The sequence below is a fragment of the Cheilinus undulatus genome, linkage group 14, assembly GCF_018320785.1.
Source record: "Cheilinus undulatus linkage group 14, ASM1832078v1, whole genome shotgun sequence".
Taxonomy (NCBI): domain Eukaryota; kingdom Metazoa; phylum Chordata; class Actinopteri; order Labriformes; family Labridae; genus Cheilinus; species Cheilinus undulatus.
Genome location: NC_054878.1, coordinates 315,634 through 341,423, shown reverse-complemented (window position 1 = coordinate 341,423; position 25,790 = coordinate 315,634). Strand labels below are relative to the sequence as shown.

At 45.3% G+C, this 25,790-nt stretch overlaps 1 protein-coding gene across 7 annotated transcripts in view; it reads right to left on the bottom strand.

The window, feature by feature from the left end:
* Nucleotides 1–25,790, bottom strand: part of enah (ENAH actin regulator) — a 313,726-nt gene that overhangs the window by 5,708 nt on the left and 282,228 nt on the right. For 3 of the 7 annotated variants that reach the window (XM_041806187.1, XM_041806188.1, XM_041806186.1), the window contains exons 6-11: nucleotides 17,861–18,667; nucleotides 11,966–12,294; nucleotides 6,995–7,137; nucleotides 5,231–5,279; nucleotides 3,814–3,865; nucleotides 3,578–3,644 (exon numbers count right to left, since the gene is read on the bottom strand). In XM_041806187.1, coding sequence (XP_041662121.1) covers nucleotides 3,578–3,644; nucleotides 3,814–3,865; nucleotides 5,231–5,279; nucleotides 6,995–7,137; nucleotides 11,966–12,294; nucleotides 17,861–18,667 — 1,447 coding nt within the window. The remainder of the gene's footprint in view (nucleotides 1–3,577; nucleotides 3,645–3,813; nucleotides 3,866–5,230; nucleotides 5,280–6,994; nucleotides 7,138–11,965; nucleotides 12,295–17,860; nucleotides 18,668–25,790) is intronic. The other 4 variants (XM_041806191.1, XM_041806189.1, XM_041806190.1 and 1 more) reach the window with 3 other exon arrangements.

Sequence of the window (25,790 nt, the reverse complement as noted above, 5' to 3'; positions counted from 1 at the left end):
AGGAATATCTGATGTTACATGAAAACTAAAGAGCTTCCATGTACTAGTAGTGTTGATTTAAAAGACAAAATAGAGAAACAAAAGCACTTTTCTTTTCAACAAAGGCTTAAAATTCCTTTATTATCCGTACACTTAGACGTGTTTTGGACTCCAGTAACATCCTGAAAAGGGCTGGACCGGATGCCACAATGCTTTACTGCTGTGGAGGAGATTTTAAAGGTGTGCCTTGGTTTCATAGATTTTATTTTATCTAAATATCTAAATATTTGAAGTTGTCTAAACTGAAGTAGTAGTCTCGGAGGATGCAGGCATTTAAAGTCAGACCTAGCAGATGTAGTTTTTATCTCAAAGCCGTTTACTCGGTGAGAATCATTAGAGGGGAAATTCACAGCTCAGCCGATCACTTTCAAGGGAGGAAGTGCGACAGGAAAAGGAAGTAAATGAGAAGGAAATGAGCTCCATCTCAGGTCATTCAGGAGCTCTGAGTCTCAAATGGTAATAAGAAGTTTGTTTTTGCTCTTTTATTGCGACTGCAGGATCTTCCCTGAGCCCGACTCAGGTTAGAGTTTAAGATATAATCACTGGCATACAAAAGTTAAGACTAGTGCATAAACTTGTGCAGTGGTATGAGTTCATGTGCTCTGACAGGTCTGAGAGTGTGCAGGTCTCTGTGGGCCACATATTAAAGTGCCCTTTGTGTGTGTGCATGCACACAAAGGCACACAGCAGGCTCTTATCTGTGAGTGCCGGCTGGATCTGCTTTGGCGCTATGATGATAAAACTGTGCCAAGTCTGCTCTCCACTGGGCGGACACTCGACTTTATGCTGGTGTGTCTGTGTGCGCGATAGCGTGGGTGTACAGTAGGAGTTAATAGAGCAGCAAGCAGAGCAGCATGCATGCACAATTACTAGGATTACATTAGAAACCCATCCAATGATTGGTTAGAAAATACCACATGACATCCTCTACCAAATGGCAGAAACCAAGCAGACAGAGGCCTGTGGGGTGGTACACAACACATTCATTCACAGGTACAAGCATGACAAAGAAACCCCTCCAACCAAAGCACATCCACCACAGCAAACCTCCATGAAAACAAAGGAGACTGTTTCAGCAAGATCGTCAAACTGTCCAGGGCCTTTGCTCTCTACCTGTTAGAGGAATCTGCTCCAATGGGAGTTCTCCACGGAGACTCTCGTCTGTGTGAGCAGCAGAGACACCGACTTTACAAACTACTACTTTTGATCTGTCTGTATCTGTCCCAGCCTCAGCATCAGTCCTGGTCAGGGCTGTCCAGCTACATCAGTGCAGTTCAGTGATCCGACAGACAGGAGGAGGTTTCAAGCCTCTTTTAGACCGGTATAGAGTGTAAAAATAAAAAAATAAGATGCTCTAAACTGCAGACAGTTATCATCTTTAAGACCAGATTCATGTCACAAAGCAGTTCTCGACTTTTAGACTGTTAGGCTAAATAAGTGCTACACCAGTGTGGTCTGAAACGATGACTTAGAGCTACACAGTCAGAGTGCCTATTCTATCAAAAACACTGTGTAACACATCTGCATTTATACATTAGAAGTATGCAGGAGAGCATGTACAAAATGACTCACTGATGTCTAATAATCCTGGTTAATATGGTGGTATCTTCTGTGTATCTACTCTGTGTACCACTGCTCAGATTAACAATAAAGAGAAGAGTTTTTTCAAAGATCTGTTCTGTTATACTTTCATTTTATTATTTGTTTAAGGGTGCTGTATTTCTTGTCTTGTTAGGAAATTACTTTTATTTCAAAAGAAAATATGCAATAAAAGTTATAAAACCATGTTTACTTGCTTTAGGGCCTGTGTCCACAGCCACCATTTTTCTTTGCACTGGAGGTCTTCTCAGTCGAATGTAATCCTGTGTTTAAGAGCTCAGTATGGTGTTCATTTTGTCATTAAAGCTCCGACTAAAAGTGCCAGTGTTTTTTTCTGTGAGGAAGATGAGACTAAAGGCCTTTGAACACCAAAGGTGACAAATAAAAGACAAAAATGGGAACAATCTGGAGGCCTTTCTATCCACATCGATAGCAGAGTGATTTCTGACTACATTCTGAACTTTGGTGTGTCTGAACTTGACCTTCCTGTTACACACGGACCAGGAGCTCAGCGCTGTTTGATTTTAGGGCGCTTTCACATTAGGCCCAGTTGTTTCGAACCGCACTGCGGTGCGATCCACCGTGGTCATTATCAGTAAAAACAGGCAGAAATCTGCTGGAAAGCACTGAAGGGATGTCAGAATATCTAAGATTAATTCAAGTACTGATGGATTATTTATTTGCTGTACATTTATATTATTTTTACATATCAAGGAACTTTAATTTAAGGACCAGGGCTAAATTTAACCCCTTAAAGCCCGTTGTATCATATTTGATACATACTTTTGTGATAGCTCTATCTAATCAATATGATCAATAAATTACTTAAAAACCTCTGAATACAATCTGAAAAATGATAAAAATGCCCTAAAGTAGATTATCAGTTGCCAAATACTCCTTGTGTATCAAATGTGATACAAAAAACATATATGTTAAATTTTATGGCGATTTTTCTTTCTGTGGATTTTGATGTAAGGTTAAATAAACTTTTTAATTCCAAAAAAGAGAAATTTTATGGCTATTGTTAGAGTTATCAGGCTTTAAAGGGTTAAAAAGCTGCCAAAACAATCACAGGCTCAGAGGCCTGAGTGCAAAAACACCAGCGCTGCATTCATCAATGCCACTTCTCCCTCCTTAGCCAATCAAAATCAAGTAGAGGCGGGGCATCTGACACAGCTCTGTCAACAACAGCGGCAAATGAGAATCTGATCTGGTTCGTCTTTTTCAGGGTAAGGTTTCCAAGCAGAGCTGCTGGACTCAGAGTTTTCATGCTCACGCTCACGAGGTGAGCAGCCGTCAGCTGTTGTAACCTAGCAACAGTAAACAGTGGGAGGAGGTGCTCTGACTGGCCGGCTGTTGGCGTTAACAGTGGCTGAGGACCGGCCCTGACACCGCCTCACTAACACAGCTGATGATTAACTGAGTTAACTGCATTAATTGTTGATAGTCCTGTTCTGAGCTTTTATATTTGATAAAGGTTACACAGGTTAATTATCTCAAAGATGTCCTGTTACCTACAGATTAGCAGATGGATGCCATCCAGAGTTTGGCACTTAAACCCCTAAAATGCTGCAGGATCAAACATGTGAGGCCTAGACTAACAGCCAGGCTTGTATTTGATGCTACGCTGTTCTCCATTCGCACACAGACGCCTCAGCTTACAGTGGTCATGAAGGCAACATAAGCTTTAGTGATGTTAGCCAGTGCTGAACGGCCCCAGCGGTGCATCATGCTAACGCTAGCCAATGCTAATGCTGTAAAATCCTCCTGAGGAGTCTTTGACCAAGAAAATGACACTTAGTAGCTGCTAGCATTCAGATGAGCGGTAGAGATGGAGAATATGTTAGAAACAACTGGAGCGACCACTCTCTAGGAGATAACGTGGATAAGAAATGAATTTAAAGGATTCAGAGGAAGAGAAGGTAGAAGTCCACGGTACCTTCCAATGACTGGAGATTTGCTACCGTTCATGGTGTTTGTTCTTTCCCATGGCTTCCTGGGCATGTCTGCAAAAATAAACAGCAGATACTAAGAAAGCACCATGGCTACAGCTAGGCGGGTACATTTAAAGTAGTCCTTATCCTGAACGAACATCCTAAACTTTAAGATTGAGTCTAGATTAATGCTGACTCGGCTCGTCTCTGCCTGTCTTATGAGGATGACTCTGACTCTTACCTGGCGTGCTACAGGCTGACATTTTAGGAGTCGTGTTCATCTCGCCCTCCTCCTGTTGAAGGGACAGAGAAGGTTCAAAGGTCAAAGATGAGGCACAATCAGAGGGTCACAGATTTGTGTTTATGGAGGTTTTCTACAACCCGGATGTCTTTAAACAGCAACCGTCAAAGTAAAGGGTTTGCACTTTCAGGACGGCTCTGCCAGGCCGAGCGGCTGAACCTTTAAAACAACGCTCTCTGTTCAGTGGGGAGTGGCTGAAAATGGGGGTAAAAAGACTGATGTCTGCTTAAATTAGGAACAACTGGACTGGACAGAGATCCACACTCTTTTCTAAAGACACAGACTCACCAATCGAGTTTTCTGATCTAATAATGACCTGAGAGCAGCACATGCAGCCTGGTTTATCAGAGATGGGTGTTAAACTGGATTCAAACAGAGTTTTGTTCATCCAAAGCTTTACATCAGCTGTTTCTCTGTATTTCAGTGATTTGTTTACTTCTCTTTCCCGGCTCTGTGTCTGTCGGACCTGTTTTTAAAAACATCTAGAATTCATGGCACCACTGAAGCAGAGTTGTCCTACAGCAGTGAAACCTCCAGCTCATCGCTGATGTGACGGGTTAGCATAGAGCAGCTATCAACTTTATGTTAAATAAACTGCTACAGCATCAGATTAACTCAAGGCAGTTGGTTCGGTATTTTACCAAATAACCAGCTATCTGTTTAAGAAATGTTAAAACATCAGAAAAAGTGAAATTCATGAATTTTATTTGAATGAGTTTTTCATGACAGAACCTTTAACCTGTACCTGAGGTGGAACAGTTCCCTTCTGACAGAAAACTTTTACTTTAGAGTCTAAAAACCCCAAACACTCACTCTGAAATATTTCTGTGCTGTTTATTGTTGAGGTTTGAGGGAGGTGGAACAGAAGTGAGGAATTATGGGCCTTTTTAGCGCCGTTAGTGATTTTTATATGAATATGGGCAGAAAGTGTTTTATTGATTTAGAGCTTGGAAAAAGAAAAGCACAAAAGGGTTGGATTACTGAGAAAATTACAGGAATGAAAAGAAGATGGTGATGGAAAAAAAAAAAAAAACAGTTCATAAAAACAGAGAAACACCAACATATGATGAGAAAGACTGTTTCTAGTCTGGCCTTTTTAATAAAGTGTTGTTTCAGTGCAGTTAGACTACGTTAAAGTGGTGACGACAGCCTGGCACACACACAGAGCTGCAGCTCTCAGAAGGATCCAGCACTGCCAGGTTAAGGAGTCATCGCCCACAGGAATGTAGAGAATGTCGAACACGCTCGGACACACAGTAGCCACTGTCTGATCTCAGTGACAACGACATAGAGACATTTCTGAGCTGAAGAACATGCAGATTTCACCGACAGACGACAGAGAGGCTCTGATACTCACTGATCTCTGGTCGGGTTCAGGTGATGAGCCCTTCTCTGCAATTCTTCTTCTGTAAGAGAAGAGACCACATTCAGTCAGAGGATAAAGGACATCCCACTGGTATCGCTGACCACAAGCTTAGTCTTTTAAATAATTATTTTTGGGCTTAAATGCCTTCACTGAGACAGGACGGCGGACAGAATGGAAGCCTGGGAGGGAGAGGGAGGGTGGTGAATGATGCGGTGAACACCTCAGACCATGAGGAATCAGACTGTTTACACAGGACAGCAACATCAGCAAATAAAACTATGATATGACTCCTTCCAGCCAGTTAAGGGTGCACAACATCGGATTTTGCCGATATCTGATATATCAGTATGGATGGATATGGATCATAGACGGTTTAAATCCAACATGTTGTGCTTTGTAAATTGTACTTTGTCTCTCTCTGTATTCCCGTCTGTAACGTTGTGTTTTTGCTGCTGCCGGTCTTGGCCAGGTCTCCCTTGAAAAGAGGTTTCTAATCTCAATGGGACCAACCTGCTTAAATAAAAATGAATAATACATAGATGCAACGAAGACCTAAAGCTTTAAACTGAGTGCTACTGACCTAACTTTAAAAACTGAGCGCTCACACTGTACAAGAGAAGTTGAGATGGACTGTGATGAATGTCAGTGAAGTTTCCTTAGAAAAGTCTCACACACCGAGGCTGAAGACAAATCTGCTGTCTCGGTTTCACACTCAAACATCTGCAGACAGCAACAAAACTCACCATCTCTCTCAGACACACAGAGCATCACCAGAAGAGAAGCCGCTTTCTTCAGACCAAGTATGAGTACCTGTGTTTGGGCACCCCTGACCTCTCCTCTTACAGTATAGAAGTGCATAGTTCGTAGTGTACTTCACTTTTAGCATCCTAAATTATGCGAAAAATTCACCAAACATCAGACATGGCTATAACTTTGCCTGCCAACTCAAATAATGAGAGGCTAACCTTATACTGCAGTTTTTCTGAGTGCGAGTAGGAGGAGTGGGCCCAGTATTAGCACTGATCCCTGACGCTGGTATCAGAATCAGACAGTGAGAATTTCTCTCACTCTGACTAAAATATTCGCAGACTACCTTTTGTCCACGAGGAAGGCAAGACTAAGACAGGTTAGAAATAGATCTCTGTTGACAAAACTCTGATGAAAAGTACGTTTAGTTACTGAAATGACACTAAAATGTAAAAGCGTTTTTGTCTGATATTTCTCTACTGTGGGGAAATCTGTCACCGGATTGGTAGCTCTTCTGCATCTCAGCTGTAGACAGCAGGAATTTGCTGAATTTTCAGGGTGAGAGTATGATTTTGGGAGAGAAGAGGACAGTGAACACAGTCGGGAACAGGGTTGAGAGATTTGGGAAGACACATGCTGGAAAGGAGCCACAAGCCGGACTTGAACCTGGACTGCCAGCATACATGGGGCTAACCTAACCACCGTCTGTGCCGTCACACCTTCACACTGGTATCTGTGGACCCCTGATGCCAACAAACAAAACTAGAAGCTCAGTCATAAATAAAGTTGTGGATTTAGCTCATGGCTCTGCTCTGACTATGGAGTTAACCAAAATATCAAACATGCCAGGAATCTGTGGCGTGATCAGCTGATCAGGCTGTGGTCAACCGTCAACACAATCACACCAAAATTCAACATGACTTCCAACTGAGTCGTACCGCACACATCTGAATGTCTGAAATTCAGGGTCACTCTGCTTTAAAGTTCCAGTCTGTGATGTGACTCTACCTCCTGGCCAACAGGGCGCTCATCTCTTCCATAAGCCCGCCCCCTCCAGGAAGAGGGCCGTTTCCTCTGGCTTCTGATTTTGCCCCAGCGTTCCCAGCAGCCCCCAACATGGCTGCTGCCACAGCCGCTCCTGCGTCATCACTCTGAGGGAAAGCAGAAAAACAAAGAAGTTTAACATGTTCATCACTCAGAGGTGTTAGAGCAGCAGGAGTTAGAAAGAGAAGAACGGAGGTCTAAAAAATGTCTGCTGTGTTCATGAATTAGGTCCCTAACCCTAACCCTATGACCTCCTGTCTCTAATAATGACCTCCAGTCCCTCTAATAATGACCTCCAGTCCCTCTAATAATGACCTCCTGTCTCTAATAATGACCTCCTGTCTCTAATAATGACCTCCTGTCTCTAATAATGACCTCCAGTCCCTCTAATAATGACCTCCGGTCCCTCTAATAATGACCTCCGGTCCCTCTAACAACGACCTCCGGTCCCTCTAATAATGACCTCCTGTCTCTAATAATGACCTCCAGTCCCTCTAATAATGACCTCCAGTCCCTCTAATAATGACCTCCTGTCTCTAATAATGACCTCCAGTCCCTCTAATAATGACCTCCTGTCTCTAATGATGACCTCCTGTCTCTAATAATGACCTCCTGTCTCTAATAATGACCTCCAGTCCCTCTAATAATGACCTCCAGTCCCTCTAATAATGACCTCCTGTCTCTAATAATGACCTCCTGTCTCTAATAATGACCTCCTGTCTCTAATAATGACCTCCAGTCCCTCTAATAATGACCTCCGGTCCCTCTAATAACGACCTCCGGTCCCTCTAATAATGACCTCCTGTCTCTAATAATGACCTCCAGTCCCTCTAATAATGACCTCCTGTCTCTAATAATGACCTCCAGTCCCTCTAATAATGACCTCCAGTCCCTCTAATAATGACCTCCAGTCCCTCTAATAACGACCTCCGGTCCCTCTAATAATGACCTCCTGTCTCTAATAATGACCTCCAGTCCCTCTAATAATGACCTCCAGTCCCTCTAATAATGACCTCCTGTCTCTAATAATGACCTCCTGTCTCTAATAATGACCTCCTGTCTCTAATAATGACCTCCAGTCCCTCTAATAACGACCTCCAGTCCCTCTAATAATGACCTCCAGTCCCTCTAATAATGACCTCCTGTCTCTAATAATGACCTCCTGTCTCTAATAATGACCTCCTGTCTCTAATAATGACCTCCAGTCCCTCTAATAACGACCTCCAGTCCCTCTAATAATGACCTCCTGTCTCTAATAATGACCTCCTGTCTCTAATAATGACCTCCTGTCTCTAATAATGACCTCCAGTCCCTCTAATAATGACCTCCGGTCCCTCTAATAACGACCTCCGGTCCCTCTAATAATGACCTCCTGTCTCTAATAATGACCTCCTGTCTCTAATAATGACCTCCAGTCCCTCTAATAATGACCTCCAGTCCCTCTAATAATGACCTCCTGTCTCTAATAATGACCTCCTGTCTCTAATAATGACCTCCTGTCTCTAATAATGACCTCCAGTCCCTCTAATAACGACCTCCAGTCCCTCTAATAATGACCTCCAGTCCCTCTAATAATGACCTCCTGTCTCTAATAATGACCTCCAGTCCCTCTAATAATGACCTCCAGTCCCTCTAATAATGACCTCCAGTCTCTAATAATGACCTCCAGTCCCTCTAATAATGACCTCCAGTCCCTCTAATAACGACCTCCAGTCCCTCTAATAATGACCTCCAGTCCCTCTAATAATGACCTCCAGTCCCTCTAATAATGACCTCCAGTCCCTCTAATAATGACCTCCCGTCTCTAATAATGACCTCCAGTCCCTCTAATAACGACCTCCAGTCCCTCTAATAATGACCTCCAGTCCCTCTAATAATGACCTCCAGTCCCTCTAATAACGACCTCCGGTCCCTCTAATAATGACCTCCAGTCCCTCTAATAATGACCTCCAGTCCCTCTAATAATGACCTCCAGTCCCTCTAATAACGACCTCCGGTCCCTCTAATAATGACCTCCTGTCTCTAATAATGACCTCCAGTCCCTCTAATAACGACCTCCGGTCCCTCTAATAATGACCTCCTGTCTCTAATAATGACCTCCAGTCCCTCTAATAATGACCTCCAGTCCCTCTAATAATGACCTCCAGTCCCTCTAATAATGACCTCCCGTCTCTAATAACGACCTCCAGTCCCTCTAATAATGACCTCCTGTCTCTAATAATGACCTCCTGTCTCTAATAATGACCTCCAGTCCCTCTAATAATGACCTCCAGTCCCTCTAATAATGACCTCCTGTCTCTAATAATGACCTCCCGTCCCTCTAATAATGACCTCCAGTCCCTCTAATAACGACCTCCGGTCCCTCTAATAATGACCTCCTGTCTCTAATAATGACCTCCTGTCTCTAATAATGACCTCCAGTCCCTCTAATAACGACCTCCAGTCCCTCTAATAATGACCTCCTGTCTCTAATAATGACCTCCCGTCCCTCTAATAATGACCTCCAGTCCCTCTAATAACGACCTCCCGTCCCTCTAATAATGACCTCCAGTCCCTCTAATAACGACCTCCGGTCCCTCTAATAATGACCTCCAGTCCCTCTAATAATGACCTCCAGTCCCTCTAATAATGACCTCCTGTCTCTAATAATGACCTCCAGTCCCTCTAATAATGACCTCCTGTCTCTAATAATGACCTCCAGTCCCTCTAATAATGACCTCCAGTCCCTCTAATAATGACCTCCTGTCTCTAATAATGACCTCCAGTCCCTCTAATAATGACCTCCAGTCCCTCTAATAATGACCTCCTGTCTCTAATAATGACCTCCAGTCCCTCTAATAATGACCTCCAGTCCCTCTAATAATGACCTCCTGTCTCTAATAATGACCTCCAGTCCCTCTAATAATGACCTCCAGTCCCTCTAACAACGACCTCCAGTCCCTCTAATAATGACCTCCTGTCTCTAATAATGACCTCCAGTCCCTCTAATAATGACCTCCAGTCCCTCTAATAATGACCTCCAGTCCCTCTAATAATGACCTCCTGTCTCTAATAATGACCTCCAGTCCCTCTAATAATGACCTCCAGTCCCTCTAATAATGACCTCCAGTCCCTCTAATAATGACCTCCAGTCCCTCTAATAATGACCTCCTGTCTCTAATAATGACCTCCAGTCCCTCTAATAATGACCTCCAGTCCCTCTAATAATGACCTCCTGTCTCTAATAATGACCTCCAGTCCCTCTAATAATGACCTCCAGTCCCTCTAATAATGACCTCCAGTCCCTCTAATAATGACCTCCAGTCCCTCTAATAATGACCTCCAGTCCCTCTAATAATGACCTCCTGTCTCTAATAATGACCTCCAGTCCCTCTAATAATGACCTCCAGTCCCTCTAATAATGACCTCCTGTCTCTAATAATGACCTCCAGTCCCTCTAATAATGACCTCCAGTCCCTCTAATAATGACCTCCTGTCTCTAATAATGACCTCCTGTCTCTAATAATGACCTCCAGTCCCTCTAATAATGACCTCCAGTCCCTCTAATAACGACCTCCGGTCCCTCTAATAATGACCTCCAGTCCCTCTAACAACGACCTCCCGTTCCTAATAACGACCTCCTGTCCCTCTAATAATGACCTCCAGTCCCTCTAATAATGACCTCCAGTCCCTCTAATAATGACCTCCAGTCCCTCTAATAATGACCTCCAGTCCCTCTAATAACGACCTCCAGTCCCTCTAATAATGACCTCCAGTCCCTCTAATAACGACCTCCAGTCCCTCTAATAATAACCTCCCGTCTCTAATAATGACCTCCAGTCCCTCTAATAATGACCTCCTGTCTCTGATAATGACCTCCAGTCCCTCTAATAATGACCTCCTGTCTCTAATAATGACCTCCAGTCCCTCTAATAATGACCTCCAGTCCCTCTAATAATGACCTCCAGTCCCTCTAATAATGACCTCCAGTCCCTCTAATAATGACCTCCAGTCCCTCTAATAATGACCTCCGGTCCCTCTAATAATGACCTCCGGTCCCTCTAATAATGACCTCCAGTCCCTCTAATAATGACCTCCAGTCCCTCTAATAATGACCTCCAGTCCCTCTAATAATGACCTCCTGTCTCTGATAATGACCTCCAGTCCCTCTAATAATGACCTCCTGTCTCTAATAATGACCTCCAGTCCCTCTAATAATGACCTCCAGTCCCTCTAATAATGACCTCCTGTCTCTAATAATGACCTCCAGTCCCTCTAATAATGACCTCCAGTCCCTCTAATAATGACCTCCTGTCTCTGATAATGACCTCCAGTCCCTCTAATAATGACCTCCTGTCTCTAATAATGACCTCCAGTCCCTCTAATAATGACCTCCAGTCCCTCTAATAATGACCTCCAGTCCCTCTAATAATGACCTCCAGTCCCTCTAATAATGACCTCCCGTCTCTAATAATGACCTCCCGTCTCTAATAATGACCTCCACTCCCTCTAATACTGACCTCCTGTCCCTCTAATACTGCCCGACCCTCTCTAATAATGACCTCCTCTCTCTAATAATGACCTCCAGTCCCTCTAATAATGACCTCCAGTCCCTCTAATAATGACCTCCCGTCTCTAATAATGACCTCCCGTCTCTAATAATGACCTCCAGTCCCTCTAATAATGACCTCCAGTCCCTCTAATAATGACCTCCCCTCTCTAATAATGACCTCCCCTCTCTAATAATGACCTCCAGTCCCTCTAATAATGACCTCCAGTCCCTCTAATAATGACCTCCAGTCCCTCTAATAATGACCTCCCCTCTCTAATAATGACCTCCCGTCTCTAATAATGAGCTTCCGTGCGATTTGGCGTGATCGGTGTATGATAGCGGCAGCGTGCTTGTGGACTCGGCTGTCACGCCTTCACTGATCACATGGCCAATCAAGTTCTCACCCTTGGCACTTTGCGCAGCTTGGCTCCAGCGAGGGCAGCGGCCAGACCTGAGAGGGGGCGGTCCTCGGCAGAAGAGAACAGTCCGGCGGGGAGGGGTGGTGCTGGGGGAGGGGGTGGGGCTCCAGGAGGAGGAGGTGGACCTGGAGGAGGAGGGGGGGTCCCGCCTGGAGTCAGAGTAGGGGGGAGAGGAGGAGGTGGAGGAGGAGGAGGATGGCCGGCCGGGGTGGTCGGGGTGACGGCCGGTGTGGCGGCAGCCGAGGTCACAGTGGAGCCGGGTGGCAGGGGCGGGGGTGGGGGAGGGGTGGCTAACCCTGGGGTCTGCACCAAGTCTGTTGAGGAGAGGATATAGGGTGGGGGAGGGGCCAATATGGCGGAGAGGGAAAGAAGAAGTTCAAACTGTCAGATTTAGTCAATCATCACATTTCAGAAGAGGAATCACAGTGAGGGTTTTTTTCTGACTGCAACTAAACCAGATCAGCACTCATCTCTGTTTAGGCATTTTTTTCACACTGGATTAGGATTAATTCTTCACTGTGAATAACCAAAAATGGAGGATTGACTCCAGCAGAGCTAAAAGCTGCTCCCTAAGTTTGCAGAGCTACATCTAAAGTCCAGGTAGCACTGACACAAGTCTAAAAGCCATTGCAGTGGACTCTGTTAGACACTCTACATCATTCATTTTACTTCATGTATGCCTCCCAGGACCCCCCCTTCCCCCGTCCCACAGGGATGGCCTCCTGCTGTGGGCAGCATGTGTGAACAACCACATCAGAAGGATTTCAGGGACAGGCCTCCTGAAAGTTGAGGGATTTTCAGGAGTACATGTGTGAAAACAGCAACAGAAAACTCCCTTTATTTCTTTATTGCTGCATGTTTAAATGCAGAGATTTAACCTGTTTTCACACATGCAATCCTAAAATCTTCAGGAAACATTTCCAGAGTTGCTCTTTCACACTTGTCCTTCACAGCAGGAAGTCCTGGCTGTTAAATAGGGAGAGGTGGGTGAAGGGAAATCTACTAAGGGACTGGGTAAGGTTTGGGCCAAAAGTTGTGACTGTGGCCGTCACTCATGTGTCCAGGAGTTTTTATTAAACCAGAGCACTGCCAGGGGTTTTCACACATGCGCTCCTGAGAATTCCTAGAAAATTCCAGGATCTCTATGCCTGAAATCTGCCCGAGCTGCTTGTTCCCAGAAGGTTTCCTGACTTGCTCGTTTACTCTTGTCCCTTACAGAAGGAGGTTTTCCTGCAGTTTGCCTGTCAGTCACAAGTCAGGGGAGAAGAACTCTGTTGTTTGCACCCACAAATGCATCTTAACCTGGTAAATGCAGGAATTTTTCAGGAGTTTTGTGCTAGTGTGATTAAAAGACAAGACAAGAAAATTGCAGGAAAACTTCCTGCTGTTAAAGACTAGTGTGAACAAAGAGTGAAGTCAGGATTTGTTTTCTGGCAGACAAGAATATTTTGGGGTTACATGTGTGAAAAGAGCTTTAAACAAGGGAGGGGGGTTATGGGAAATGTATTTATGGGCTGGTGGGAAAAGTCAAGGTGAAGTTTGGGTAAAAAGTTTGTCTGTTGCATGCAGTTCACTAAGAACAACTCAGGAAATGTTAGTTTCTGATTAAGTCAAAGCTCTAGCCAGCCTCTTTCCTGCCAAGTCCCAGGAACTTTGTTCTCTCAGTCACCCTTTCCTCGTCTCAGAGGGAAAACTCACCGCTGAGAGGAAGAATAAACAAGCAACTCGGGACATTTTCAGAGGCAGAGCTTCTAAAATGTTTTAAATATTCCTGGGAGTGCATGTATGAAGACAGCTTTGAATTTCAGAGACGTGTCTGATGAGTCTGACAAACCTTGAGCCTGAGTATCGATATGTTTCAAACATGCAGCTTTTACTTCATTCACTGTCAAATCAGTTATTTTCTCTACATGTAGAGTCAGGTTGCAGTCAGAGAAAAAGCTGCTTACAGCAGAAAACAGAGAAACATTAACCAATATGTCAGCCTGACATCTTAGTCAGGTTACACCAACACCATGGAATTATAATGCAGTAATGTTAGTGTCAGATATTAAAACAAAATAAAACATGACCACACAGAGAGTGAGAGCATGCAGCGAGGTTTCACAGTTATGATCCATAAACATGCAGCGTTAGTTAGAAGAACCGTTTAGACCGCGAGGTCAGAGGTGAAGGAAGGCTTCATATTCATATCTAATGTCTTCAAATGTTGAGCTTCTGTCACTACAGAGGTTTGATTGAACTCTCTAACCTGACGGCTGTGAATGAATGGAGCGAGGACGAAGCGCTGAGCATTAAACAAGCAGAAAACACACTTTCAGTGCAAGAATACACACCCATACACACCCAAATGAGTAAACTGATAAGAATGAGGCTGCTCCTGGTCTCCAACATTGATCTAAAACACTGATCAATAATCTATGATGGAACGTCAGCATGCTGAGCAGTGATCAATATCTAACCAGGAATCCAGTCTGCGCCTGTCGTTATGATGACCTTTAGGGTCAAAGGTTATTAGAAGACAGTAATACACTAATGACACTGATGATGGAAACACTGACAGACAGAGGTCACCGTGGTCGGCCATGTTGGAAAAGAGAGAACAAAAACTACTCCAACCTAAAGACTCTCTCTTACCTACGTGTTTGTTTTGTTCTGATTCACTACTGACTTGTTCTGCATTCACACCCAGTAAAGCAGGTCAAAGGTCACACCAATTAAGGCTGTCCTTTGGTCACAAACTACACTTTGACTTCAAGAAGCTAGTAAGCTAGTTAGCCTACCCTCGACAAGATCAACATTAAGTCCATGAGAACATTTATCAAAAGACAACAATCCAAAAAATTCAGATAAAAGAGCTCAGCTTAAAGTCAAAAGTCATAAATTTACAAGATTGTAAAGTCATAAATTTACAAGATTGTAAAGTCATAAATTTACAACATTGTAAAGTTATACATTTCCTTTATTGTAAAGTCATAAATTGATGTTATTTTAAAGGTGTTCATTCAAAAGAAACCCAACCAGTGGTTTGATAACCCCAGTTCACTGAAATATCTTTACCAAGGACCAAAAATCCTAATTTTTCATCCACACAATCAGCTGTTTTCAGGTTCAAATCTCAAGACTTCCAAGTTTTGGTTGATAAGAAATTAAGATTTTTAAAGTCAAATATTTTAAGTGTTTTTCTTGTAAACGTTTGATTTTTTTTTTTTTTTTTTCAGATTTCAAAATTTTGATTTTTTTTTCTCAAAAATGAAAAGATCCTGTTTTATTGACATTCTTATCCAATTGTTTGTTTATTTGTTCAGAGCGGCCCCACTATGCCATTGTGCTAATGGGTAGCTTATACATGGATCTTTTGACCTGCAGGCTGCATGCTGGGATCTTGTCATCCGAAACAATTTAAATTGAAGTTTAAGTTTTCCAGGATGGCCCTGGGGGGACCTAGCTCTTCTTTAAGACTAGGACAGCCCTGAGAACAAAAACAAAAGGGATGGGAACCACTGCTTTAAACCGTAACATCTGCTCTCAGTGTGAGCAGAGAAGCTCTGACAGCAGGATGTGATGTGACAGTAGAGAGCAGTGTGCTGAAAGATGAGGTTGTTGTGATGAGAAGGATAAATTCCCCTGGTTCAGTGAGCTGGGTAAAATCTGGGAACTAACTGAGCTTGAACCAGTCCTTGTTGCTGAGTTCTGAACACACTCTACCAACAACACAAGTTACGTTAGCTTAATGCTAATTTGCCTGACTACCTAAAGTAGTGTGAAGACTGCTGAATTTTTAATGACTATCATTACTCGTAAAATATTATTAAATTTAAAAAATGTCCTGGCAGTTGTGTAACAACTACTTCTGCTGCTGAAACAACTATTGTAGAAGCAGTGATGTCCCCTGGTTGCTTCGTCATTCTCAGATGAACTAGTCATGAATGTGTTCAGCAGATCAGCCAGTGGAGACTGGACAGCATGAAAGAAGAAAAAACAACAACCATGAGATGAAAAGGTCACAGCTGATCTGTATCCACAGAATAACAGATGACTCTCATACAGATGGACATGCTTCACTGACACACAACACAGAATCCATACCCGATGAACAGTCAGCCAGTTACACTTAAAGCAGCCAGCACATGGACGAACATGCAGACTGACAACAGAAGTTAGACGGGCCTAAACGACCACCATGACTGCTTCATCAAGCACAACGGTCACAAAGCTGCTTTAATATCAGAGACAGCAGAACAGCAGCCAGGACCCACACTCTCCTTCTGCTGACAGTCAAAACTCCTCTGGAGCTTTCATGGGACTCGCTTTGTGCTGTGTCCAGCTCAGTATCGAGGTTTACACATTGAAGACCCGGTTTAGATCTTGTATCAGCATCCATGCTGGGTAATCAGATACCTAGCTGACTGAACAGTTCTACTTCGGCGTACTTTCTCTGGCCATTCTCGCTGGCTGTTGCCATGAACTGAGGAGTCACTTCAATCTAACAGAGTTGGTTTGATAACTAGTACATCACAGTTTTCTTTAGATGCATGTTTGTGAAAAGCTGTTAAAGAGTAACCACTACCCTCTCAGCTCGTAGCTATGCATCCATGCATGCTATAGGACAATATTTTCTCACGTTTTAAAGCCTACATTATATTTGGATGAGTTATTTGGATGCCTGACATAAGGTCTGACAAGCTTTAGAGAATTTAATGTTTTGTTCTTTGGCATAAAATGCTTCAGAAAAGCCTGACTTGTCTGTGCGCTAACTGACAGCACTACTCGCCCTCTGCTGTCACAGTGAAGCCGTTTTCAGTGGATTCCAGATGTACGTCTAGAAAATAATATGTGGCCAAAAATCTATGATGAGCTTTAATTTTGAAGTCATGTCCTCATTTCTTTGCTTTGTCACATCTTTTGGAACATCTCAAATCCAAACTGGCCAATTTTTCATAAAAATATTGGTCATATTTGAAAAAAGTAAGAACTGTCCAACAAGGAGTTGGTAGTGGGTCCTGACCAGGGGCTGGCTGATCATCTGCTTGGTTGGTTATTGATGCTGATATTTGGCATTTAGCTGATTATCAGTATTGGTGTTTTATTTTCCTGATAATTGTCCAAAATCAAATAATTCAGCACTATGCTACCTTGGCTCAACTGTAAGGCCTTTCTTACCCATGGCCTGATGTCACAGAACTACCAGCCAATCAGAGACGATGCTGTGACATGGGGAAAGTAGTGCTATTACCTGGGACCACAGATTAACCATGTTGTTCTTAAAACTAAGTCAACTGCATGAGTAACTGTGTTCTACATCATGGCTTCACACTCAGGTAACTCGTACTAAGTCTGCCTTGAATGGGTGGAACACTGACTAATAATCAGACCTTTAAAGGAGCAAAGACTGAAAGATGTTGTGGCTGATCAGGGACAGTAGGAAGGAGGGAGTGGGCATGTCTTATCCCTCCTCTCTCCCAGCCCTTTTTGTTTAAGGTTACTGAGGTTTTAAAGGCATTTTTAAAACTCCAGGGTAGATGCACCTCAGCTGAACCTCTAGGGTTTAGTTTTAACCAGGCTGACTCTCTGCTCATCACTGAGTTATTCCTATTCATCATTACCAGCAGCTTTACTGAAGGTAGCATGCTGGGTTACCTAACCTTGAGCTAAAATGCTTTAAAATGGCTCCTCAGTTTAAAAAGAGGCATCATGTGTATGCACTGAGGTGTGGTAAACGTCTGGGATCACCACTTGGGATCTAATTACCCAGCACAGATGTAAATAGAAGGTGTAAACGGGGTCAACACTGTGAGGAGCCCCCCGTTAGTATGTGAGTAGTGAAAAGGGGAGAGAGTTGGAGAAAAAGAGAGACAGAGTCCGGACTAGAGGCCTTACCCTGGGGCTGGGGTTGACAGGTGGAGCCCCACTGAGGCGGGTGGGGCTCTGGGCCTGTAGCTGTGTCCGGCTCCCCCGGTCCCGACAGGCCCAGGCCCACGGGGAGGGAGAGGTGCTCAGCAGAGGCAGAGGTGGCGGCGGCGGCAGCAGCGGGGGGTGCTGTGGAGGGAAAGGGCACACCAGGAGCTTGGGATGAGGAGGGGGGAGACGAGACGGAGGAGGAAGACAGAGGGGCAGTTATAGGTGAGGGTAGAGGAGGTGGGGTGGGTGGGGGAGGCGGGGTTGGGCAAGTGATACCAAGAGGGGTGTGGCTGTGTGGGATGGTGACCGGAGAAGGTGCTGGGAACATAGGCGGGCCGTTTGGGGCTGGCGAAGGGGGCTTCTGGGTGAGGGGGGAAGGCGCTGCGATGGGGATGAGCGGCCGTGGGCCTGCAGCCTTCCCTGGGGGGCTGCTAATCATGACAGGAGGTGATGGAGGTAAGGGCGTGAAGTTACAGGCTGACCACACCACAGACTTAGAAGGAGGGGTTGGGACAGGGGCGGGGGCTGGAGCAGGGGGCGGAGCCTGGGGAAGGGCTTGCTGTCTCCTAGGGACAGTGGCGTAGTGAGGCAGGACTGGGTGGAAGGCAGAGCCTAGGGAGGTGGCAAATCTGGAGGCAGAATGCCTTAGCGGGGGGGTCGGGGGAGTCGTGGAGGATGGTGATGGCGCCCCAGGAGCTGGGTAGGTGGGCGTGGACGGAGATATGGGTGTTGAGGATGTCCTGCCGTACTCTTGAGGAGTGGGAGTGTACAGCGTGCTTTCAAAGGCTAAATGGACAAACCAAGGACAAGACAGGACAGAAGGGAAGGAGCAAAAGTAAGGAGAGAAGGCAGGAAGGAAGGACGGAAGGAAGAAGCCAGCGTGCAAACAGGAGGGAAAGACAGCAGGTCAGGAAAGAGAGAAGGAGAGAGGGAAGAAGGGAGGAAAAAAGAGAAGGGGGCAGATGAAGCAGGAAAAACCAGCATAGAGCTACACCAAAGACTGAATCCAGGTATCAACACTTTGTTTATCGCCTGCTACGATGTTAGTGGAGAGGTGTTAGAGCTGTGGACAGAGCCGGAGACACAAAGCTTAAAGTCTCAGTTCAGGAGGGAAGAAGGAAAAACGGACTGAGGAACAGTTCAGAGACAGCACAGCCATGAAGAGTACAGTTTTATCAAGGAGCATCATCACCAACGCCAACAAGTCTGTCAGTAAGCAGCTGATTTAACAGCTGATTTAACCAGGTTTACTCAGAGACCCAGCACACATACACTATATTGCCAAAAGTATTCACTCACCCATCCAAATAATGTAAATCAGGTGTTCCAGTCACTTCCATGTCCACAGGTGTATAAAATCATCACCTAGGCATGCAGACTGTTTCTACAAACATTAGTGAAAGAATGGCTCGCTCTCAGGAGCTCAGTGAATTCCAGCGTGGTACTGTGATAGGATGCCATCTCTGCGACAAGTCCAGTGGTGACATTTCCTGGCTCCTAAATATTCCACAGTCAGCTGTCAGTGGTATTAGAACAAAGTGGAAGCCATCGGGAACCACAGCAACTCAGCCACCAAGTGGTAGGCCACGTAAAATGACGGAGCGGGGTCAGAGGATGCTGAGGTCATAGTGCACAGAGCTCGGCAACTTTCTGCAGAGTCAATGGCTACAGACCTCCAAACTTCATGTGGCCAGATTAGCTCAAGAACAGTGGTAGAGAGCTTCATGGAATGGGTTTCCATGGTAACAGCTGCATCCAAGCCATACATCACCAAGTGCAATTCAAAGCGTGGGATGCAGTGGTGTAAAGCACGCCGCCACTGGACTCTAGAGCAGTGGAGACAAGTCTGGGTTTGGCCCCTTAGTTCCAGTCAAAGGAACTCTGAATGCTTCAGCAGACCAAGAGATTTGGACAATTCCATGCTCCCAACTTTGTGGGAACAGTTTGGGGATGGCCCCTTCCTGTTCCAACATGACTGTGCACCAGTGCACAAAGCAAGGTCCATAAAGACATGGAGGAGAGAGTTTGGTGTGGATCAACTTGACTGGCCTGCACAGAGTCCTGACCTCAACCCCATAGAACACCTTTGGGATGAATTAAAGCGGAGACTGAGAGCCAGGCCTTCTGGTCCAACATCAGTGTGTGACCTCACAAATGTGCTTCTGGAAGAATGGTGAAAAATTCCCATAAACACACTCCTAAACCTTGTGGAAAGCCTTCCCAGAAGAGTTGAAGCTGTTTTAGCTGCAAAGGGTGGACCCACGTCAGATTAAACCCTATGGATTAAGAATGGGATGTCACTGAAGTTCATATGCCAGTCAAGGCAGGTGAGCCAATACTTTTGGCAATATAGTGTACAACCACCATCATCAAGACCAGGACAGACACACATTAACGTTCTCACTGCTGCTGTTAGTCCCAGTATGCTCCAGTTTAACTCTGATAACAAGGTCCACAACACTTCCTCTGCTTTCTGATGGTCACACCCAAAAAGATTCTTTACTAACCCCAGTTCCAAAAAAGTTGGGACACTGTTTAATGGACATAAAAGCCAAATACAGTAATCTGCACCTCCTTTTCAACCTATATTTAATAGAATACAACACAGAGACAAGATATAAAAGGTCACATATTTGACCTTTTAAGACAAGTTTATATTGTTCTCAGAGGTCTCTAAAACATATCTGTGAAGTTTGTTTCTGTAAAAACACTCCAGTATTGATTTCTGCAGGTCTATAAACCCCTCTGTTTCAGCCCTGCTCAGAACCAGCTGTTTCTGTGTCTGTGGCTTTAAATGTTAATGAGCTGTTTGACTCCACCCCTGACTCCACCCCCTCAGGAAATGTGTCTGGATCGATGTGGCTGAGAGGAGGTTCAGGAGAGGAGGGCGGGACTTTCTTCTAGCACCCTGCACTGTTGAGCACCTGCACCTTTGCCAAATCTCTGTTGTTTCTACACAATGTCCCAGCTTTTTCAGGGCTGTAGTTTGTTAATGCCTTATTACTGCTGCGTCTTTCTAAGTAGAGTCCTGAAATACTAACAGACACTCCAAAACAGCCCAATCCCAACAAGCCTTCTTGTAACATGGGATCTACAAAGCCGATGGATCAACCAGACTCCATGTTTGTCATCAGTCAGATCATCTCTGAAAGCTTTAAGCTGATAGGCTTGTTCCAGAATGACCAACCAGCATCATTTAAGGAGAAAGAAGGAGGAGCTAGGGGCGTGGTTTAATAGAACTGCCAGCCCGTAAACAATGGCTGCTGGTGAAGAGGTCAGCAGCGTAAGCAGCACTTTGATCAGAAGTGGACAATATTTATGAAAAGCTCAGAGATGTTTCTGCTCAAATCGAACTATTAAACCCTTCTCTGATTTATGTGTGCATACTTTTAGTTTCTATCCCCCAGTCTGAACATCTTACTGGTAACTAACAGCAGCTTTCTAGTGTTGGAGGGCTTAATGTCTCCGACCATTCCAACATGTGGATTCCGTCTTAAACCCCCGACTCGTTCCTGAACGTGTCCGTCCCTGCAGAGCTGACCTGTCAGGTTCTGTCTTAAACCCCCGACTCGTTCCTGAACGTGTCCGTCCCTGCAGAGCTGACCTGTCAGGTTCTGTCTTAAACCCCCGACTCGTTCCTGAACGTGTCCGTCCCTGCAGAGCTGACCTGTCAGACTCATTACCTTGATTGTGATGTTTGGGTGCTTAGCATTCTGCTGCCATATGTTCTCCTCTCTTTGAGTGTTAGCTTGTTAACCCTCTGCTCCACTTCTCCTCCAGGGGGATGTCGTTCTAGACCTTTCTTACTCTGACAGGATGATAACTTAATGCTTTTACCAGGATATATTAAAAACAATACAGAACTGCACTGGAAACAGGGCTATTACAGAATGTTTGCCAGTTATTTTTGAAAAATCTTTAAAAACTGAATGACAATAAAGAATTCTTATTAAAGTAAATCCTATCAGTGCGTTTACTGTTAGTGAAATGAAGTCAAGCAGATTTATTTTATGGTGCAGGCTTTTAGACTGAGTGGTTCTAAAGTGGTCTAGACTCATGACTTCAAACTTCCTCCTCCATGACAAACTGGGACTGACATTTCCAAAAATGTTCAGCTGCTCAAACATTTTCAAAGAAGTATTCATCCCCCTTCTGGACGTTGACTGGGCCTTCAGTCTAAGCCGTTCCATTGTAGCTCTGGCTGTGTGTGTAGGCTCGTTGTCCTGCTGAAGGTCAACCTCCACCCCAGTCTCAGGTCTCCTGCCTGTTCTAGGTTGTGCTCCAAGATTGTCCTGTGTTTGGCTCCATCCATCTTTCCATCAACTCTGACCAGCTTCTTTGTCCCAGCTGAAGAAAGCTTGGTATATACAGAACTGTGCAGAAGTTTTAGGCATGTAGAGCGCTAACGGTTCTTCACGGGACCTGATGGTCCACAGCGCCGGGCTGAAGAGAGGAGGGAGGGCGGCCAGAGTCAGTGTCCAAACATCTGACATGTACGTGTGTCGCTCAGCAGCAGAGGTGGAGCTTAACAGCGTTTCTGTAGTCTGGGCCTTTAAACCCCTGGTAATCTGCCCAGCAACCACCAACAGTTTTCAGGTGCCTAGAACATACGCACGACAACACGGGGGTGTGGCAACCCTCCGACCAGCCCTAACAGTACCCAAGGCCATGTTTAATCTCCACATCTACCAGAACTCCACCCTAACAGTACCCAAGGCCATGTTTAAGCTCCACATCTACCAGAACTCCACCCTAACAGTACCCTAGGCCATGTTTAAGCTCCACATCTACCAGAACTCCACCCTAACAGTACCCTAGGCCATGTTTAAGCTCCACATCTACCAGAACTCCACCCTAACAGTACCCAAGGCCATGTTTAAGCTCCACATCTACCCAGAACTCCACCCTAACAGTACCCAAGGCCATGTTTAAGCTCCACATCTACCAGAACTCCACCCTAACAGTACCCTAGGCCATGTTTAAGCTCCACATCTACCAGAACTCCACCCTAACAGTACCCAAGGCCATGTTTAAGCTCCACATCTACCAGAACTCCACCCTAACAGTACCCAAGGCCATGTTTAAGCTCCACATCTACCAGAACTCCACCCTAACAGTACCCAAGGCCATGTTTAAGCTCCACATCTACCAGAACTCCACCCTAACAGTACCCAAGGCCATGTTTAAGCTCCACATCTACCCAGAACTCCACCCTAACAGTACCCTAGGCCATGTTTAAGCTCCACATCTACCAGAACTCCACCCTAACAGTACCCAAGGCCATGTTTAAGCTCCACATCTACCAGAACTCCACCCTAACAGTACCCAAGGCCATGTTTAAGCTCCACATCTACCAGAACTCCACCCTAACAGTACCCAAGGCCATGTTTAAGCTCCACATCTACCAGAACTCCACCCTAACAGTACCCAAGGCTATGCTTAAGCTCCACATCTACCCCTGAACTCCACCCTAACAGTACCCAAGACCATGTTTAAGCTCCACATCTACCAGAACTCCACCCTAACAGTACCCAAGGCTATGTTTAAGCTCCACATCTACCAGAACTCCACCCTAACAGTACCCAAGGCCATGTTTAAGCTCCACATCTACCAGAACTCCACCCTAACAGTACCCAAGGCCATGTTTAAGCTCCACATCTACCAGAACTCCACCCTAACAGTACCCAAGGCCATGTTTAAGCTCCACATCTACCCAGAACTCCACCCTAACAGTACCCTAGGCCATGTTTAAGCTCCACATCTACCCAGAACTCCACCCTAACAGTACCCAAGGCCATGTTTAAGCTCCACATCTACCAGAACTCCACCCTAACAGTACCCAAGGCCATGTTTAAGCTCCACATCTACCAGAACTCCACCCTAACAGTACCCAAGGCCATGTTTAAGCTCCACATCTACCAGAACTCCACCCTAACAGTACCCTAGGCCATGTTTAAGCTCCACATCTACCAGAACTCCTCCCTAACAGTACCCAAGACCATGTTTAAGCTCCACATCTACCCAGAACTCCACCCTAACAGTACCCTAGGCCATGTTTAAGCTCCACATCTACCAGAACTCCACCCTAACAGTACCCAAGGCCATGTTTAAGCTCCACATCTACCAGAACTCCACCCTAACAGTACCCAAGGCCATGTTTAAGCTCCACATCTACCAGAACTCCACCCTAACAGTACCCAAGGCCATGTTTAAGCTCCACATCTACCAGAACTCCACCCTAACAGTACCCAAGGCCATGTTTAAGCTCCACATCTACCAGAACTCCACCCTAACAGTACCCAAGGCCATGTTTAAGCTCCACATCTACCAGAACTCCACCCTAACAGTACCCAAGGCCATGTTTAAGCTCCACATCTACCAGAACTCCACCCTAACAGTACCCAAGGCCATGTTTAAGCTCCACATCTACCAGAACTCCACCCTAACAGTACCCAAGGCTATGTTTAAGCTCCACATCTACCAGAACTCCACCCTAACAGTACCCAAGGCCATGTTTAAGCTCCACATCTACCCAGAACTCCACCCTAACAGTACCCAAGGCCATGTTTAAGCTCCACATCTACCAGAACTCCACCCTAACAGTACCCAAGGCCATGTTTAAGCTCCACATCTACCAGAACTCCACCCTAACAGTACCCAAGGCCATGTTTAAGCTCCACATCTACCAGAACTCCACCCTAACAGTACCCTAGGCCATGTTTAAGCTCCACATCTACCAGAACTCCACCCTAGCAGTACCCTAGGCTATGTTTAAGCTCCACATCTACCAGAACTCCACCCTAACAGTACCCAAGGCTATGTTTAAGCTCCACATCTACCCAGAACTCCACCCTAACAGTACCCAAGGCCATGTTTAAGCTCCACATCTACCAGAACTCCACCCTAACAGTACCCTAGGCCATGTTTAAGCTCCACATCTACCAGAACTCCACCCTAACAGTACCCAAGGCTATGTTTAAGCTCCACATCTACCCAGAACTCCACCCTAACAGTACCCAAGGCTATGTTTAAGCTCCACATCTACCCAGAACTCCACCCTAACAGTACCCAAGGCCATGTTTAAGCTCCACATCTACCAGAACTCCACCCTAACAGTACCCAAGGCCATGTTTAAGCTCCACATCTACCAGAACTCCACCCTAACAGTACCCAAGGCTATGTTTAAGCTCCACATCTACCCAGAACTCCTCCCTAACAGTACCCTAGGCCATGTTTAAGCTCCACATCTACCAGAACTCCACCCTAACAGTACCCAAGGCCATGTTTAAGCTCCACATCTACCAGAACTCCACCCTAACAGTACCCTAGGCCATGTTTAAGCTCCACATCTACCAGAACTCCACCCTAACAGTACCCAAGGCCATGTTTAAGCTCCACATCTACCAGAACTCCACCCTAACAGTACCCAAGGCCATGTTTAAGCTCCACATCTACCAGAACTCCACCCTAACAGTACCCAAGGCCATGTTTAAGCTCCACATCTACCAGAACTCCACCCTAACAGTACCCTAGGCTATGTTTAAGCTCCACATCTACCAGAACTCCACCCTAACAGTACCCAAGGCTATGTTTAAGCTCCACATCTACCCAGAACTCCACCCTAACAGTACCCAAGGCTATGTTTAAGCTCCACATCTACCCAGAACTCCACCCTACAGCTGTGCTTTTTGTTTTGTTTTATTCACATTATTTTCCCTTGGTAATGTACAAAGACATCCAGAGCATGACCTGGGTTGTGTCGATCCTCCTTCCTGCCCCATGGGGCCCTCAGGTGGGCATGCTCACCATTACACGCCTTACTTCAGCCTCAAACATCGGCCCTAACGCGCCTAAAACTTCTGCACAGTACTGTAAATATATTTTCATAACCCAGCCCTTCTCCACAGCT